The sequence below is a fragment of the Paramormyrops kingsleyae genome, chromosome 21 (assembly GCF_048594095.1).
Source record: "Paramormyrops kingsleyae isolate MSU_618 chromosome 21, PKINGS_0.4, whole genome shotgun sequence".
Classification (NCBI taxonomy): Eukaryota; Metazoa; Chordata; class Actinopteri; order Osteoglossiformes; family Mormyridae; genus Paramormyrops; species Paramormyrops kingsleyae.
In genome coordinates this window covers 19,666,526-19,681,360 of record NC_132817.1, presented here as the reverse complement: position 1 = coordinate 19,681,360, position 14,835 = coordinate 19,666,526, and the positions used below count along the sequence as shown (strand labels likewise).

General features: G+C 45.2%; 1 protein-coding gene across 1 annotated transcript in view; it reads right to left on the bottom strand.

The window, feature by feature from the left end:
• Nucleotides 1-14,507, bottom strand: part of LOC111841065 (VWFA and cache domain-containing protein 1-like) — a 40,532-nt gene extending 26,025 nt beyond the window's left edge. The window contains exon 1 of the mRNA XM_023806556.2: nt 13,635-14,507. Coding sequence (XP_023662324.1) covers nt 13,635-13,883 — 249 coding nt within the window. The 5' untranslated portion in view covers nt 13,884-14,507. The remainder of the gene's footprint in view (nt 1-13,634) is intronic.
• Nucleotides 14,508-14,835: the final 328 nt, after the last annotated feature.

Sequence of the window (14,835 nt, the reverse complement as noted above, 5' to 3'; positions counted from 1 at the left end):
CGCTTTCATGTAGCCACAGCAGGTCGGCAGTGAGCTTGCGATCACCAGGACTTCAGGAGCCTTACTCAGTCACAAACCAGAGGTGTGGGTCAGGATTCTGTTTCCACAGAGGTGGCCAGTAAGACTTTCCCACTCCTTCCATTTTCAAATTCAGCCCCAGTTCAGGGTTTTCATTATTTTGACGCTCATAACCAAAACTTTGAGTCCATTGGTCTATGGATAAACTCTCTAATTTCATAACTTCAGTCACTTGATCTTTAAGATTGCATTGCAGTTTAAGTGAGAGTAAAACTGCAGATTCTGAGATGTAGAGATAATTATCCAAACCTATCAGTTCCTGTATATGTACCCAAAGTGCTGTTAGCAGTGGTTAACAGCAAAGACATTCCTCCTTTACGTTGAGCTTCCTTAACTCCACATGGCAATGCATTCATTGGATGCAGAAAATCCGCTCGTATGAAGATCAACATAAGAAACAAACAGGCACACAAGAAGTCTCTGTCAAAGGACATCATTTCTTCTCTAGCTGACGCATGTTTCAAATTAAGCTCCACTTCGCATTTGGTCTGATGATTCTCCCAGCCCTTGACAGAACCGGGCTCTACCCACCAGAATGCGGTGTGGCACTGAGCCAGATCCAACCCCCAACACCCACATTTAGCCACCAGCTAAAAGCTGAGCTCCACGTTCAGGGGACATGGCTGGCCGTCGCAGGCCGGCCGCAGCCCTGGCGGGAGCTGCAAGTATATCGCCCGACCGAGCCACCTCGCCTAACGGGAGCCAAACACGGTCACCCCGGCATGGACAGTGTGACACACGTGATTACAGTGTCCAATTAAAAAATGGGGGAAAATTGCTCCCACTTTTGAACCAGGCCAACAACATCCACCCAACTGGGCTCAGAACCCAAGCCAGACCTGATAGGTAGGTATGCGGAGCTGAAAACTGAAAATCGGCCCAGTTAAGATTTCATAAGTTGGACAGTTTATGAGATAATTAACAAGGCTATTGGGATACTCCCAACCTGATGAGTGGGGACCTCACTTTAATTTCCACAGTGGAATTTCGCAACGAATCTCTTGAAAAACATTTTCCGCTTTATTTTGATAGCTACTTTAGTGGGGTTTTCTGCAGGAGGGAACTGAGGGTGGAGTTGACCAATATGCCCTCAATAATAGTGCCCTATCAATTCTCACTGCATTCCACTACCTACTTACACTACTGTCAACTATCTGATCGTCTAGGTTAAATGACAAAGTTTCTGCACTTGTTTTTCGGGAGAATCGGGAGCGTTAAACAGAATAACAGTTTGAAGGAGCCTTGTTTTTCTTGTCACCAGTTGTGAGCGAGTTAAATCACAAGACCCCTCATTAAGTCATTTTCTCCGTTTTACTGTTGAATTTCCGCTGGAGGAAGAGCTTCCTCAGAAATGCCAGATTTCACACTAGACAGCGAAACGTGTGATCAGTGCAGTTCTTGAGCCAGCTAGTCGGGACTCTTTCACACTCCATAGCTATGGCCTGCAGTAAAGAAGGGAGGGAAAAAGGGAAGGAAAAAAAATAATAATAAAAAAAAAAAAATCAGGAAATACGGTCTGCTCAGCTTCAGCTGCAAGGCAGCCTGGAGAAAATTCTGTCAGTCGTGGACTGAGATGGCGGGGAGAGAGACGGGGGCGAGGTGACCAAAAAGTCACTCCTCGGTTGCCGGGGCGTCCTATGGCTCGGATAGAGACACCTCCCCCCCGTGGCCGTCTGAGCCACACCAGGTAGTCCAGCTCGAGTTCGCTTCTCCACATGCTCGAAAAGCACGTGACGGGTAACTTTGTATTTTAGTTGGCAACTTTAAGCAGCAGAAAACTGGAAATGGGGTAGAGATTAACTCTGTCAAAAGGCAAGAAAAGGCTATAAAACGTCTGATATATCACCTGCACACACAATATGACGCATTACTTCCATACATCACACATAATACTTCCTATGTATAATAGTTCCCATGCAATTCTTACTGCATTTCCTGAGGAAAACAGAGTTGAGTTTAGCCTTAAAATGTCATTAAGTACAGCCCCATCTGCAGCAGGAAACAAAACTGCCAAAACACACATATAAAACGCAGAATCTCCTTCCAATGTCACCAGTTTAAGGGAGCAGGCAGGGTGGGGTGTTCCATTACATGTAACTCAGAGGGACCGAGGTGGGGGGGGTTGAGGGGCTGACCTTTCTTTTCCGGCCCTTTGGGTTGAGAGAAATGTGAGGATGATGGAGGGAGCAGGATTTGTCTGATTTATCCCGCCGTACCCCGGCCCCCAACTTGACCTGAGCTGACCCCTCAAAGCATAATGGTATAGCGCCAAGAGCAGCTGACATTCTGAGATGGTCCCGGAGGCAGCACGGGATTCCCATCACGGGACTGTCATGGAGTTCATGCCTCTTCGTTTAGATGGGGGAGATGGGGCAGACCCAAGCCCTAAAACATACCCCTGTCCAGCTGGGGACACTCTCCGTTCGCTCATGGGAGTTTCACAAAAAAAATTTTTCTGAGGGCAGAAGGATAAATGATTGATTGAGGGAGATAACCAATCAGATTGCAGAGAAGGTGGGTCCAAGCAACTAGAGGAGGCAGGACCAACCAATAAGATGTTCTGGTACCACCTCCTGAAGTTGATTGGACCCACCTTCTCCACAATCTGATTGGTTCTTTCTCTGAACTAATCATTTATCTTTCTGCCCTCAGAACATTTTTGTGTATGTAAAACTCCCACGAGCTCTCCCTTCCCATCCTACCGCATCGTACGCATTAGCCTAGCAGGGCCGCTGCACCTTTGTGCTAATCGAGGCACCTGCTGTTTGCATTAAGCTAGTGCAATCAAAGTCACCCAAATGGCTCCGTGGTGAGCCGTTAGCAGACTCGCAAATGGACCGTGACTGCCTGGGCCCTACGCTGCTGCACACGGCATCCATGCTGGGGGGGGGGTTAGGGCCAGGCTTTCCTTGTTAGCCCCTGGCAGGGTCCCCCCCCCCCTCCCCACACAGGATGTCTCAGCTAAGCTAGGCGCTGTCCTTCTTTAAAGTCCGCGCCAGACAGTTTGGGGGCGGGGGGCGGGAATCAATATTAAGTTGGTTTTGTTCATCCCATAGATGCTGTCCTCAGTACCCAAAGGAAACTGTATTACATGCACTGCGGACAGAAAATGCAGACTTCAGCTCGCGCGGGAAAATATGTAAATAAATAAAAATCGAATAAATGCTACGAAGAGCAGGACGATGCTTGGAGCCGAGCCTCTTCACGTTGGTCTGCTGGGAAGAGACGGAGGCCGCCACAGGAGATACACCCAGAGCATTCCGGAGAGAGAGAAACCAGAGGCTCCGCTGAGGTGTCGGCCTCTTTTAGCTTTTCGACGGCCTCACGTAACAATTAGAAACGCAGCTGGGTTGTAAAAGGATCCACAATCTGGACAGAATAACCCAGCATTAGAAAAAAAAAAGAAAAAAAAAACCTTTCAGCAATCGAGCGAAAGGGAAAGTAATTTACTACCTCAGACCTTTGCAAGAGAGTCAGAAGGACGGTTTAAAACATCCCATTACGGCTGACTGAAGAAAAAACATTTTCGCTCCAACTCCCTTTCCAATGTGTATATTATGCTTTGTTCCACACAGTGCACATTCTCTCCTAAGCTAACCTTTTATGGGACATCATAGCCTTTGCTAAATCAGTATAAAACTTTGGTTAATATTATTGGAGAACATAAAACTAAGGCAAGAATTTCAGAAAGCTAAGTGTGAAATAGCAGCTGCGAACTGGCATTACGTCGTGGCGAGAGTCACCTGATGGAGCTTCACCGTGTTCCAAGCAAACTCATATTTTGATTTCTGGGCCTTTCACGAGAGAAGATATTCACCAACTTCTTCGGTGTTGGTTCTGCTTTGAAGAAGTGACCCAGGAAGTATGGAGCACATAAATTCACCATGTGCTCCTAACCTAAGGCGTGAAGCGCGTTTGAGCCTGGAATACTCATGTTATGGTCGGCTGGCACGTCTTGAAAATCAGCGGCCAACCCTGTGAATCTATTGTTTCACAGCAGCACAAAAGATACCCACCTGTAATATGTATTAAAAAAACGTTTTGAACCACGACTCCCCTTTAAACTTCGCCCGGCTGTGAACTTCAACATCTCATGACTGCAATTCGGAAAATGAAAATCGCAGACTACAGCTGCTCGCCCATAAAGCAGTGAGAGAGGGGTGCACTAGGGTAGAGCCAAAACACCATCAACTCACAGGGTATGGGGGCGGGGGGGGGGGAGGAAGAAAAGCGAATGCCCACAGATTTGTGTGTTTTTACTGAACTCCTCATTAAAACTAAGTTTTCCCCTGTCCTGCTGCCAAGACTGGTGGGTCCTGAAGCCCGCTGCGAAGTCGAGGACTGCCAGGACTCTGGCGTTGCATCGAGCTAATTCCTGAAACCTTCTCCTACCCGCAAACAAAAGGTGAAAGCTGGACAAAAGGCTGAGCAAATCCCAAGTCAAACAGAGAGAGGAATGTCGGAATCTGGCCTTCCCCGCACACAAACACGCAGGCGAACACAAGCGTTACCAAACGGTTTTAATAACGCCACATTTTCACAAGACATACATACACCAGCATTAACATACGAGCAGATTTTTACAGTGTGCATAAAAATATCCGTCACAGATCCAAAAAAAAATCTCAGAAGTATTCTACATCTACCACCACATGACAAAAAATAACTGATTGTAAAGAGATGTAATAATTTTGCTGCAGCTATAAACTCTGAACACCTTGGCCTGCCACACCAAAGCTGGTCTGATTTATAAGGCTGTGAATCGTAAGGCTGCACAAACATTATAGTTCACTAGTGACTTAGTCACTGAGCTGACACTCTAATCCAAAAACTAATGACAACTGCTACCCATTCATACAGCTGGGTGTTATACTGCATTAAGATCATTCCTCTTAATCGAGAGTTACTACAGGGTGGCTCCTTCACATATCAAACCAGTCCGCTTCACCTTGAACCCATACCCTTCACCACTAAAGGCATCTATACTGGAAGGATGCAAGAACCCTTGTGCTTTCTAGACACCACGACCAACAAACAAAAACAAAACACTAACTGTGAACCAGACGTAGAAGGGCATTCAAACCACAAGGACGGCGACTGGCCAAGATGACATAAACAGAGACAAACACAAAGGTTGGCACCAGGAGCCAACAGCCCCTAAAGGCTGGTTTATACTTCCCCGCACGTGTCCCGGTGGACCTGTCCACTTAAACTCATGACACGTTTGCACCTCTGCAGAGGAACGCCTGGACACGCCGAGTATCATCGATTTACTAGCGTCCACTCTAAATACCAACACGGATGCTTCTGACGGGCGCTGGGGTACAGACTATTGACACGGTAATAAAACTCTTACATACATGTACACGCGTGTGTGTGCATGCAGACTCGTCTCTCATTGAAAATCTCACGCCAGCCAGCTGCCCCTGTTGTTGACCCAGTGAGCTGGCTCATTGCTGTGGTACGTGTGCAGGGAATATCAAAATAATTATTTATTATTATTATCATTAAGAAAAATTAAAATACAACACACTGTGTGCATGTGCAAAAGTACACGGCTAGATCAGAGAACTATGAACATCTCTGTGTACCCACACGCAGAGCAGATACGCCAGTGTTGGGCTTGTACGAAGAAGTGTGGACCAGCCTTAACAGTACTTCACAACACTATAAGCACTTCCAGAAGTATCCTTCAGGACTGATACACAACCGATCTGATTTTGTATCTATAAATGGTATAAATGCTACAAAGTGGCCGAGAACCAGCTTTCACCCCAAACAAAGCATCTAGAACCATAGGAAAACTGTATTTTTATTCGAAATAAGATTAGAGGGTTTGAGAGAGACCATAAGCATTGTCATCGTTAAATTTTTTTTTTTTATCTTCCATTGACCACGTCAGAAATCACAGCACAATATCGATGAGTTCAATCAGCGTCTCAGTGTCTGATTCAGACGTCTTATAAAAAGACCTGGGTACCCAACAGACAGAGGAGACATTGTAGGAGATGCTTGGAACTGAGGCAGGAATGCTCATCTGTATTGTGTTGTGATATATGTATCCAGACACACAGAAAATGTCTATCATAATATTTACATGCAAAAGTAATACAAAAATGGCTAGTTTCATATGGGGCTGGACCTGTTTGATGTCCCCCCCCCCCCCAACTTTCAGTTTAACAGGCTTACAAAATGATATGAGAGGCATGTCTTATATAGTGGGCATCTACCCACATTGTGATGGAGAAACGGAGTGGCACACTGGAAGTGACTCATCGCGGCGGTAGAGCTGACTGGTGAGGTGTCGTCCCATAACCGCGAGCGGCCGGCCACGGAGAGGCTCTGCGTGTGAACACAGACGCGCGGCCAGCGGCACCGAGATCAGACAATGTTACCACCATCCATAAACACGCTCATTGCTATTCATCCCCCCCCATTTCTTAAAGGGGGGTGGTAAAACCATGTGTATATTTCAACGTTGTTATTAACGGGACAAAAATACGCCAGTATTCCCAGGGAGAAAACCGTGATGACAAGCTCACCTCCCCTTTCGCAATATAATTCCCTTTCATCACCCTCTAATTTCATTTTTTAAGACTTATTTGTGACATTCAGTGTTATAATTAGTACACTGTGCTGTGAAATATATGGCTGCCCAACTCCAGACTGTGAAGAGAAGATGTATAAAGAGACATGACATTAAACAATAATCATAAATATCCACAGTCTGCAACTGGCAGTAAGGTGGTGAGTAGTGAGAGTCTAAAGGCTGATTTATACATTTGCGTAGAATCTCAGCTGTCCCGACCACGCCGTCTGCATAGCCTCACGCGCATCACTCCAGAAATGCAACTACATGCGTCAGGTGACACCGCAGGACAGGGCTACTCAACTCGGGCCCTCGATTCCAAATCCAGGCCTTGTTTTCAGTTCTCCCAGTAGTTAGTTTAATAATTACTGATTCTGATTGGTCAGAGGCTTCACACCTGACTGACAGGTGAAGGAAGGCAGGAAAAATCAGCAGGACTCGGCCCTTGAGGACCACGAGGTGCATAGTCCTGGCGTAGGATATGCAGCTATTCTATACCAACGGCTCAGATTCTATGTGAAAGTATAAACGAGTACAAATGAGTAGTAAATGAGTCTACTTACGAACAAGATATGTTCCGAATGGCCGTTCGTAACTTGACATGTTTGTGAATCATTATTCAACATCATTTTAAGGGTTTACGCAAGTACAAATAGCTAGGATGCTGGGAATACGCACGCTACGCTGCTGCGTGGAGGGAGTAGCGGCCAGAAGCCGTACTAGGCGGAACTGGCGTGCAGAAAGAAAAAAAAAAAAATGTTGCAGAGAGGAAACGGGAGCCTAATGAACACAATTTGGACTTACAGTCCTCTTCGTTCATATGTCTGAAAGTTCGTAAGTTGAAAGTTCGTAAGTAGAGGAACGTCTGTATTAAAATTAACGTTAGCTGCACATTTGAGTAGGCTGTTGGATCGCTGGCTGTGCAGGTCCTAGACAGTGTCCTCATTAAGGATCCAAACTGCCAGAAGGAAGAAGCTCTTCCTCAGCCTGGATGTTGTGGCCTTCAGGCAGAGGTAGGAGTCCCTGAACTCGGCCGAGAGTAAAACCCATAGCCAGGGTTGCTGCGATCTCCAGTGGTCTTTTACTTGTTCACTCTCCCAATTATTCATCCCTAATTAATTTTTTCCACAAACAAAAAAAAAAGATTCAATTGCAAATATTGCCATCATGGTTAAAATGGCCTTGCACAAGCTATCAAGTACAAAAATGCGTGCAGCCTAAAACTGTAGCACTAGTTGTGCGTGCTGAGATGTTTGTCATGAGTGGTAAGGCTTCAAAAAGTTAAGCCCCAACTGATGACGGACCCAAGGATATAATACAGTATCAAAAATCATTTGAATCCCCCAATTGATCAGAGTCAACGAAGCAGGTTACAACAGAGCTGAGACGACCCAACAGGAGAATGCTATTTACATTCCAAAGTCAAATCATTTCACACAAGAATGTGTGGACGGGGTGTTGAGTTTCAGAGTGGCACTGACAGGAAGCACGGCCCTCATAACGTCAACAGACATGCTAACGACGGCAAACGGCAGGCAGCGAGCCGAAATATCAAGCGGCCATTGTCTAGCCTTCCACACCCAACCACAATATACACTAAATTCTTCATAGAATGTTCTTTTAGGGTGTGCTCCAAGAATCACATTCAGCATCCTTAAATTCATGGGACTAAAAACGATTTTGGGCAATTACAGGGGTTTATCCGACCAGTTTCTACACTTTGGTTCCAGGAAAGGAGTCTTCCCGTCGTTTGACTGTTGAACCACCCCACTTCCATATTACAGACTCCCCAAGGACCTGCTGTTGTAGCCTTTGACGGGTCCCTCAACATGAGCTCTGCAAATATTTTCAAAAATAGTGTAAACAATGTGAGGTTCCGTGGAAGAAAATACTTGCCACAAAAATATTCACACCGCATGGAAATATTCACCCTGCATGGCTTACCATTATCTGCTCACTGAGAATAGTTTTTTTTTTTTTTTTTTTAAATTCTCTCCTCTTTCAACAGCCAAACCTCTGCTACAAACCTGCTTTTCTGGGGCAGATACATTGAAGTGTTCAGTTCGCAGCGATACCTTCTTGTGTTCCAGAATATTCTCTATTGCATCATTCCACACATATCCCCTCACCATCTCCTCATGAAAGTAGAATTGTATAATGCTAGAAGAAGAATTTATTTAATGCAGCTGAAAAATGCAGCCTTTGGACTGCTAGCTAAAGTTAAACTGATTAGAGAGTGAAGACCCATGGAGGGCTTAGACCAAGGTTGGGGAATAAACAGCCAAGACGACAGATGCTGGGTGATTCTGTTAGCATTTCGCCTTCTTCCTTTCTGCCTCTGAAGCCTCGCTGCCTTTCAATTAGCCACCCCTTCAAACAAGTCATATCTCTCCTTTAATCTCCCAAACAACCCCGGCCAGCCATGAGGGCACACAATTCAAACCTCATTTCAGGTTACTCCCCGCATTGTGCGCCGAGCAGAGGGCAGCAAGGTCAAATCGGTCTGCAGGCAGCGTTTCCAACGAAAACTAGCAGGACCTGCCTGGTCAACACAGATTATGTTTAACTATAACAATCAGAAAATACTGCATCTATATATCCCCCAAGGGCTGTGAATATGAGGAAAACTTCCAACTGCAGTTTCAGTGATGCAAGGCCACCATTTTGAGCTAGGAAGCTCACCATGCCAACTTTTTGAGTAAGAGGGAACAAATCTGCACACCAACCATGTAGCATGCCCATCCATACTCCCCACAAAAATGTTTATTTACACAGTTGTTAAATTCTCTCTCGCCGCAACCCCTGAAACCCCCCCCCAAACAGCGGTTTGCTGTCAGAACTTTCAATCAGTCGCGACCGGCACAACCTAGTTAAAGCGAACAAACACTGCAGAGTGTTACCGTTTGCAAAACAGAGATGAAAGCGATCGTGCCAGCAAGCTCCGGATTCCAACTATTTTTGTGTTTAGAGAGCCCTGTAGTGTTTGTGTCACACACAAGACAACACTTCTGCCCTTCATTAACTCTCAAATAAGTAAACCATCAACAGACACGGGCAATTAATGGATAATTATTAATGGCACTTGTTTGCCTGTTGCTGGGAAAGTGTCTCCTCGCGGAAGGGGAGCCTGTGGAACGGTCCTGGGGTAATTGATAGAGTAAAAGGGCTTTGCGAACACCATGGAGGGGGGGGGCTATAACTTACATTTGTGGCTACAACAGCACTAGAAGTATATTACCCCCCAACCCCCCTGCAGACCCCCCCGAAAGTGTTCAGAATTAATGGAGTGGAGTTATTTATTTATTCATTGTGATGAAAAAGCAGCACTGGGTGGACAGTGACCTCGCCTCCGCTGTGCCATTGTATGCCGCCCCCCCCCATCCCAAAGCTTTACACCCCCCCCTCCCCCATTGAGGAGGCCTGACTTAGTCTGCCGACGTCCGAATCGGCCAGGAGACGAGACGTACCCCATGTCCTTCATGTGGGACTGAGAAAGGAAATAAACACGCAAAAGAGAACCGGACCAATAAAATGAGAGCAGGAGGCAGGTTCCTGGCCGGCGGTACCAGCTTTACAGGCAGTGCCGGTGAAGGTGAAGCTGAGCGACGTAAAGAAAGAGGGAAGCGGACAGAAATGGGAAAAGCAGATCAGGAGAGAGAAGGGGCCTCTGGCTCACTGCTTATTAGAAATGCAAAGCCCCCAAACGGGGGACGGGGGAGGGGCTCCAGTGAATTCACCGGCCTATTCACAAATGCAGACAAAACGGGGAGCACCACTAGTAAACCCACCCCCATTCTTTTTCCTGTCCCCTCCCCCCTTTCTTCAGTTCCTATCACCCCTTACTTGTGTTTGATGAAGTCTGAAGCCCACTGAGATCTTCTTCTGCTCCACAAGGACCCAAAAGATCATGCAAAGATTATATACAGATATTACTGCTCCCCCCCCCCCCGATGGTGTTTGGATTCAGTAAAATTCCCACTTCAAATAAAACCACGCAAGGGACTGCAGTAGTAATTTAGCACCACTTTACTTTTACAGGAACAGTTGTGTGAAATCTTACTTAGTGATTACTACTAGAATCCCATTTGGAAAAGCCTGACCAGACCACAGTTTAACCGTTTTGTACAGATTTTCAGGAGGTTTAATACACCGAACATCAATATGCTAACTGGGCCAATTTGGCGGTCTTCAACAAATCTTCAGGACTTAGTCAAGAAAAAAAAATATTGGTCAAACCGACCGTGACAGACCCGTCTTTGTGTGAGAACACAAACAGCTTCGGAGAAACAAAGGATTTGCAGCACATATTAGAAAGGGCACCAGCTCTAGTAATTTCATGCGAAATGCAAATATCAGTGTGTAAAAACTGAAAAGATCCACAAACATTAACATTAAAACAAGCTGAACATTTGAAGAAATTCACCCAAAATAAACTTAAATGAAAATATGCAAAAAAAAAAAAGAATTAAAAAAAGAAAAAGAAACAACAACCATGAGCATCTAACTCATCTGCACACTTTAGGTCACTCAGCTACCTCCAGGAAGACACCAGGCCGACTTTCGGCCGTCGGAATGTCACCGAGTGTCACCGACTGCCTGTTGCGCTGGTGTGTGGCACTGCTGGACACCCCGAGCCCCCTGTTTAGCTGCTGTTTCACAGGTGACAGGGGCTGATTGGTCACCAGCCTCGGTTGGAGCTCATTTTTGCCGTCGGCTTGGTGTGTTCCAGACTTAATAAGCAAAACACCCAAGACTCACCTCAACTGGAAAACTATGCGTAGAAATGAAAAAGAAAAAAAATCTTAGACTACAAGCCAGCCACTAATTGCATGCAAGTTCAAGACTAATTCTACCTGAATTCCATAATGTCCTGATTTTTTTAATCAAGTATGTTTATACAAACAAAATCTTAAATAAGAAAAATTCAAAATTCAAGAAAGAAGCAGATGTTTAGAATAAACCAGAAACAAAACAATGCTTCAAGACATTTAGCAACAAGACAACAGAATATCTAGCATATAATTTATACAGTACATACGAGATATAGGAAAGGAGAAACACACCTCGACAGGGTGAAACAGGTCAGATCTTAACCTACATCACAAAATGGCTGGTTTGCTGCTTCACTACACCTGAGCAGGTAACACTAGGAGGCGTGATACAAGGGCAGTGTGGCGTTTCAGAGGCGTTACAGACAGAGCGACACTGTGCCAAAGCGAAGCAGGGAATCTGTGCTCTGTCGCTGCATCGGGTCAAACAAAAAACCAGAGAATGTGTTGTTGGTGCAGACAGATTCAAGAGTACGGAAACAAAGCAATATTCCATCCCAGAAATGATCAAAAACAGGAGAAGGTAATAAAGACCTCAGAAACTGGCATATCAAAGCCGCGGGAGAATCACAGAGCAGTGCCTAAAGATTTTGACACAAGCGCATTAGATTAGGCCAAGTACCATTCGGGCAAGTCAATTATTTACCCAGTTCTAAGTGTTGACTCTCTCTGACTCTCCAACTTCAAAGAGTCAACATGAGACAGAAAAGGAGAAATTACAAAAACCCCTGTGGCAGAATATGAAAACGCTCACTGGCATGTTTATGCTCCAATTCGAAAAAACATAAAGCCATTTACTTCACGTCAAAACTTCACACCAGTTATTTAACTTGTCAAAGGCTTCAGACTTCACCGGTAAAAACACATTCCCAGGCAATTTTGAGAGGCGTTTCAGCTCATTTAATGCTGGTACAGATAAAACAACGGCGCATTCTCTATATTGCTCTCTACATGCAAATTCATATAACTTACGAATGGGGGGGGGGGGGGGTAATAAAACTAGTGCAGTAGTGCAGTGACGGTAATAGCATTCAGGGTCCCCCAATTCAGTTTTAAAATTAAAGTTACATCTCCAGATTATTAAAAATTAATACATCATACGTCGTAGCAACGGGACCGGAATGCAAATTAATTACAAAAAGATGAAAGGCCGTTTGGCCGATGACCATATTGCCTGCGAGGTGTAAGGATCCCCGCGGCAGACGAACTGCAAGCCGAGGCGCTAAATCACCGCAGTATCCAGCCCCCCCTCCCAGCAAAGCACTTCGTGCAGACAATACTGCTATACGTTACATTGTATGTAAACAGCACAGAGACCAATGCACAGACATTTCAATACGCACAGAGATGCACGGCTGTACTGCACACGTAGAAATTAATGTCCGTATATCTGATCACTATTCAATTAACACCAGAACGCAGTAATTAAATTCTTTGTAATAAGCACAAAAAAACTGCATTTTTTTTACATTTATTTAAATCACGTGCAGACATTTTCCTAACCATAATCAGGACAGCAAACGTGTTGTTAACAAAACAAAGATCGATTCCTTTGTGTGAACTAATGTGGAGGTGTGCAGAAGATTTGTATGATGGGAAATAAATCGGATTCCAGGACAAAATGATTTACTTTTACACAATTTACAATGTAAAAATACGATTACAATTCTCAGTGTCCTCATCGAAACACTTTCCATGCACCGCACAGTGAATAACCAGAAATCAAGATATTTAATTAAAACAGATTCGGACCGCAGACACGCTGCTCGCCAGTTTGCATCCCATCTCCCTCATTAAAAAGGTGTTTGTCAACATCCCAGACCGGCACACATGCTGATTCCCGCTCGTTTGCCGCTAATGCGAAAATAAAGTGTTTTTTTGCATGTTAACCTAACGCTTATTGGTATATTTCACAAAAAAATTCTTTCCCCACCGCACGTACAGGTTGCAAATTAAAAGGAAAACTTGAACAGCTCTTCCTGGCAACGAGTTTAAAACAAACACACGTTTCTTTTTTAGCTTCGGCCACTTTGTAAACCCTCAGCATCCCGTATGGAGTCGGACTGCGCCGCGGAGCATTTGCAAACTTTCACCGTAAGACAGCGATGGTCACCCTGCGATGGCCACCCTGCGCTCACCTGCATGGCGAACACTCCGAGCTCCTGCGAGGACAGCTTCTTCATCTGATCAGCCAAGACCTGCGCCTCTTCCAGGATCGAGGAGTCCTCGGCGCAGCACTGTCCGCAGCACAGGAGCGCACAGGCGGCCACCAAGCTCCAGGCTGCAAACTTACCGCAAGCCCAATGTGAACCCGGCTTTGGAAACTTCGTCCGATGCGGGGGAAATCGAGATAAATACACAGGTCGTTCGAGCACCCATTTCGCCATGATTGCCTGCCTGGCTTTAAAGGTTTACGAATCTAAGCCGCTGCAAACCAAAAGGAAAACTTGAAGTAGACCTGGCTCTCGATCACTACTCCCAAAACTTTGGTTTCCTGAAATTTCTGCAAACGCTTCCCTCGACTTCTGACCGTATCACCAACGCATCGCCCTGATAGTATCGCGTATTAAACGCCGATCAGAATTACAGCGTTTCATTTTGATATAAAGCAAACGCTGCGCGCTCCTGGTCGCGGCCGCGCACGTTAAAAGTGAGTCCGAAGTGAGAGTCCGCAGCGCCACAATGGAAACGGCAAGAGATGACGGCAGCGCTAAACACCGGCATGGAGTCGCCGCCACCCACGGATTCGGAGTCACTTCGAAGTACAATTACTTTCACGCCAAAGTCGTAAAAGGTGCATAAAAAAAACTGACCAATTAGGGCCACGTCAATGAAATTGTTTTTGGGCCCGCTTTCATCGCGCTAATAACACTCACTTCAAAACAAACCAAATTAATTTATATTAACATTTGATCGTGTGCGTTATTCTTAAGAAACTGGGATTTTGCGGGGAAACGGTCATTTAAAAAAATCACCCAACAACAAGCTTTAAAAGCATTATCTCCGCTTCTAATTTTTAAAAAGCTAATTAGAATATTTTGAAAAAGTTTAGGCAGAATTACACGTCTAGGGGCCTGACAGGTCTTTGCATGTTCCTCAACATTTGGCATCGACAATCTACACAATGTCTCGTCTTTCACGGTCCACTAGATAAGACTGATGTGTGTTGGTAGTTTTGAAATAGTACCGTTTTGCAGCGTTGCTCTAGGTATTTTTACATTCAATAATTCTCTTCCGTTTCCTAGCAAGTCATAAGCCCATCCACTCAAAAATGATAAAGTTATAACAGATTTAACTTTCAGCTCGCTATGTTTTTGCAGTAATATTAAGGTTCTTGGC